At 52.0% G+C, this 3,655-nt stretch overlaps 1 protein-coding gene across 1 annotated transcript; it reads right to left on the bottom strand.

Annotated features, from left to right (window-relative positions):
* Positions 1 to 1,018: 1,018 nt before the first annotated feature.
* Positions 1,019 to 3,238, bottom strand: LOC125444968 (cytochrome c oxidase subunit 6A2, mitochondrial). The gene is made up of 3 exons (XM_048517763.1): positions 3,028 to 3,238; positions 1,412 to 1,554; positions 1,019 to 1,240 (listed from the first exon to the last, which is right to left on the bottom strand). Exons 1-3 carry the CDS (start codon positions 3,116 to 3,118, stop codon positions 1,145 to 1,147), a joined length of 330 nt encoding a protein of 109 aa, XP_048373720.1. The 5' UTR covers positions 3,119 to 3,238; the 3' UTR covers positions 1,019 to 1,144.
* Between the last annotated feature and the right edge of the window lie 417 nt (positions 3,239 to 3,655).

The raw sequence follows: 3,655 nt of genomic DNA, 5'->3' as shown, positions 1-3,655 counted from the left end.
CTTCTAGTGCTTATAGCTGTAGCAAGATGAGAAAGATTGTAGGGAATATCCGGTGAGATTTTCGTTGGGGGGAGTTGAGCTTGGTTTGGGAAAGGAAACATTTCTTCCTTTCCCAGCAATTATTCCCTGGTCCCTGCCAATATTATCTGTGTCCTTTCTGTCCTCGAGGTTCTTCAGAAAAAGGGAAGATCTCAGATTTTCAAATGTCTGGATCACAAAAACAGAACTATGGAGGAGAAGAAGAAGAAGAAGAAAAAGAAGAAGAGTTTGGATTTATATCCCCCCTTTCTCTCCTGTAGGAGACTCAAAGGGGCTGACAGTCTCCTTGCCCTTCCGCCCTCACAACAAACACCCTGTGAGGTAAGTGGGGCTGAGAGAGCTCCGAGAACTGTGACTAGCCCAAGGTCACCCAGCTGGCGTGTGTGGGAGTGTACAGACTAATCTGAATTCCCCAGATAAGCCTCCACAGCTCAGGCAGCAGAGCGGAGAATCAAACCTGGTTCTCCAGATTAGAATCCACCTGCTCTTACCCACTACGCCACGCTGGCTCTAGAGCAGGGGTCTTCAAACTATGGCTCTCCAGATGTTCGTGGACTACAATTCCCATCAGCCCCTGCCAGCATGGCCAAGTGGTAGAGCTCATGGGAATTGTGGTCTCTGAACATCTGGAGGGCCATAGTTTGAAGACCCCTGCTCTAGAGCATAGAAGCTAACCAGGAATGGCCGTGGTTAGTACTTGGATGGGGGACCACGGTCAGTATGCAGAGGAAGGCAAAATAGTGAACCACCTCTGCTAGTCCCTTGCCTTGAAAGCTCTGTTGCCATAAGTCGGTTGTAACTTGACGGCACTTGGCACGCAAACAGACCAAGTCCAGGTGTCCCGGGCTAATATCCACTCCGTACACTAAAGCACTAGCTATCCTCAGCTATTTACCAGTGGGGCCTTTGCTCACAGAAAACTTGTCAAAAGTCTGACACTTTCCCCACCCTCTCCCCAATGAACACCAGGGAAAAGATCCAGCGGTCCAACCGTGTTTTTAATTGTCTCCTATCTAGGAGATTTGTCTCGAAGTGCTGCTGCGGGTGCACAGGAGTTTGTCCACCTCTCCCAGTCAGCGGCAGAGAAAGAGAAAATGTCGGTAGTTCAGTGGTGGCCACCTTCGTCTTCATAGCCCGTGGGCAGCGGGTTGACGTGAGGGTTATGGAAAAGAGTGTGGTTTCCATCACCCCAGGGGAAGGGCTAGAAAAAGAGAGAGAGAGAGCGGTTGACAGACAGCTGATGCCCGGGATCCCTCCCCTAGTCACCTCCCCTTCCTGTCTGAACAAATCCGAACAGGGCGAGGGGCGCCTAGCAATTAGGCCTCACTTGCTGGAGTAACTAGCAATCAGGCCTCACTTGCCGGAGACATACCTTTGTCCGGAGACGCAGGTGGTTATAGGGAACGAATTCAGGCCGTTCGTGCGGATGGTTCTGCTTCCGCAGCCAAACGTTCAGCATGCACACCACCACGCCAGGAAACGCCACCACAAAGCTCAGGATCTTCCAGGTCCGGCCTGTGCCACAGACAAGGAAGGAGGATGTTCCAAGTCCCAACACAACCCTACAGCTGATGCGGGGGTGGGGTGGGGTTGCGTTGCTTGAAGGAAATGTGCGTGGAAGAAGGTGGCATTGTGCCCTGTGCTGTTACTCTAAGCCAGAGGAGTAGCTAGGCCAAACTGCGCCCGGTGCGCAGTCTATATTTTCCGCAGTCTATACTTACCTTAGTTCCTTTGCTTTTCCTAGAACCTTTTCGGGCTGAAAAAAAAAGGCCTATTCACAGTTCAGGCTTAAAAACGGCCTGATGGGAACTATTCTTCCCAGGAGACCTTGTGAGCCCCAAGGTCTCCTGGGAACTGTAGTTCCACAGGCCATTTTTAGCCTGTACTGTGAATAGGCCTTTTTTTCAGCCTGAAAAGGTTCTAGGAAAAGGTAAGGAACTAAGGTAAGTGTAGGAAGGGGGTGGAGGGGCGCCGCAAGGGGGCGCCGTGGGGGAGGGGGAGAAGCCTGGGGAAGGGGGAGGGGGGATTTTGCAACTACCATGTGACCCAAAACTGTGCGCCCTCTGTGTGGCGCACCCCCCGTCCCCGGTAGCTCTGCCTCTGCTCTAAGTCACAGGCACCTTTTTCTAGTTGCTGGGGGGCGGGCAGTATCCTCCCACAAGCACTCATATGCCAGAGTGGTATACTGGTTAATTGAAGGTGGATTCTAATCTGGAGAACCGGGCTTGATTCCCCACTCCTCCACCAGAGTGGCAGAGGCTTATCTGGTGAACCAGATGTGTTTCCGCACTCCTACATTCCTGCTGGGTGACCTTGGGCTAGTCACAGTTCCCTCCAAACTCTCTCAGTCCCACCTACCTCACCAGGTGTGGAGAGAGGAAGTATTGTGTGAAACCAATGTTTTGGCAGATGGGGAAAAACAGCAAAGGATATATAGGGGACCTGGTGTAATTGCTGTGTCTCGAGATGTAAAAAAAATTAAAATAATGTGTGCTTTGCCCTGAACCTGAAGAATAGGGCAAGTAAAAAAAATCCCCACTTAGAATTAAGAAGAAGAGTTTGGATTTATACCCCACCTTTCTCTCCTGTAAGGAGACTCAAGTTAGCTGACAAGCTCCTTTCCCTTCCTCTCCTCACAACCTTGGGGAGGAGGAGTTTGGGTTTATATTCCACCTTTCTCTTCTGCAAGGAGACCCAAAGGGGCTTACAATCTCTTTTCCCTTGCCCCCACCCTACACCACAAACACCCTGTGAGGTGAGTGGGGCTGAGAGAGTTCCGAAGAACTGTGACCAGCCCAAGGTCACCCAGCAGGAATGTAGGAGTGCAGAAACACATCTGGTTCACCAGATAAGCCTCTGCCACTCAGGTGGAGGAGTGGGGAATCAAACCTGGTTCTCCAGATTAGAATCCCCCTGCTCTTAACCGCTACGCCACGCTGGCTCTCATTAAGAACACTCTGCCCCCCTCGCCTGATGGAATTCACTTACTGCCTGAACCAGCTCCATGCTCAGAGGGTGCTGCTGTCGCTAGACTTCGCCCCCTCGCTGCTAGGTGAGCCACCTTCCTCCAGGGCGTCATCACAGGATGCTGAGAAACCCCCACCAGTCAGAACGAATCGATCAGGGAGGCCTCTTCACCTTCACAGTGCCCTGGTTGATCTCTGCCTCCTTCTACATCCAGGCCTTCCCGAGCCGCCCCTCCCCCCCCCTTCCCCAACATCATCACCTGGTCCTGACCGTCATGGCGATCTGGCCCTGCTTTGACCAATGAACCATCAGGATAAACATAACTCAGTCTGGACGTTAGTGAAGAAGGCGGTCGTCCAACGTACACTGAAGGGCCAAGTTTGGCCAGAGGCCCAGGAACTGACCACCCCCCTCCCCTTGGATTCCTGGCAACTATTTATAGAGAAACAAACTCCAGTCCACAACAAGAGGCCTGTCTCTGGAAGGTGTCCTTAAGGAATATTCCAGCTGGGTTGGTGGCTAAGGTCCCTTGAATATGTTCCACAGGAGGTCCTAGAGCCGTGGTGACAAAACTTTGGGACTCTGGCTGTTCATGGACTACAATTCCCATCAGCCCCTGCCAGCATGGCCAATTGTTTTTCTGGCAGAT

The sequence above is a fragment of the Sphaerodactylus townsendi genome, linkage group LG15 (genome assembly GCF_021028975.2).
Source record: "Sphaerodactylus townsendi isolate TG3544 linkage group LG15, MPM_Stown_v2.3, whole genome shotgun sequence".
NCBI lineage: Eukaryota > Metazoa > Chordata > Lepidosauria > Squamata > Sphaerodactylidae > Sphaerodactylus > Sphaerodactylus townsendi.
This window is presented reverse-complemented; position numbering and strand designations above follow the sequence as displayed.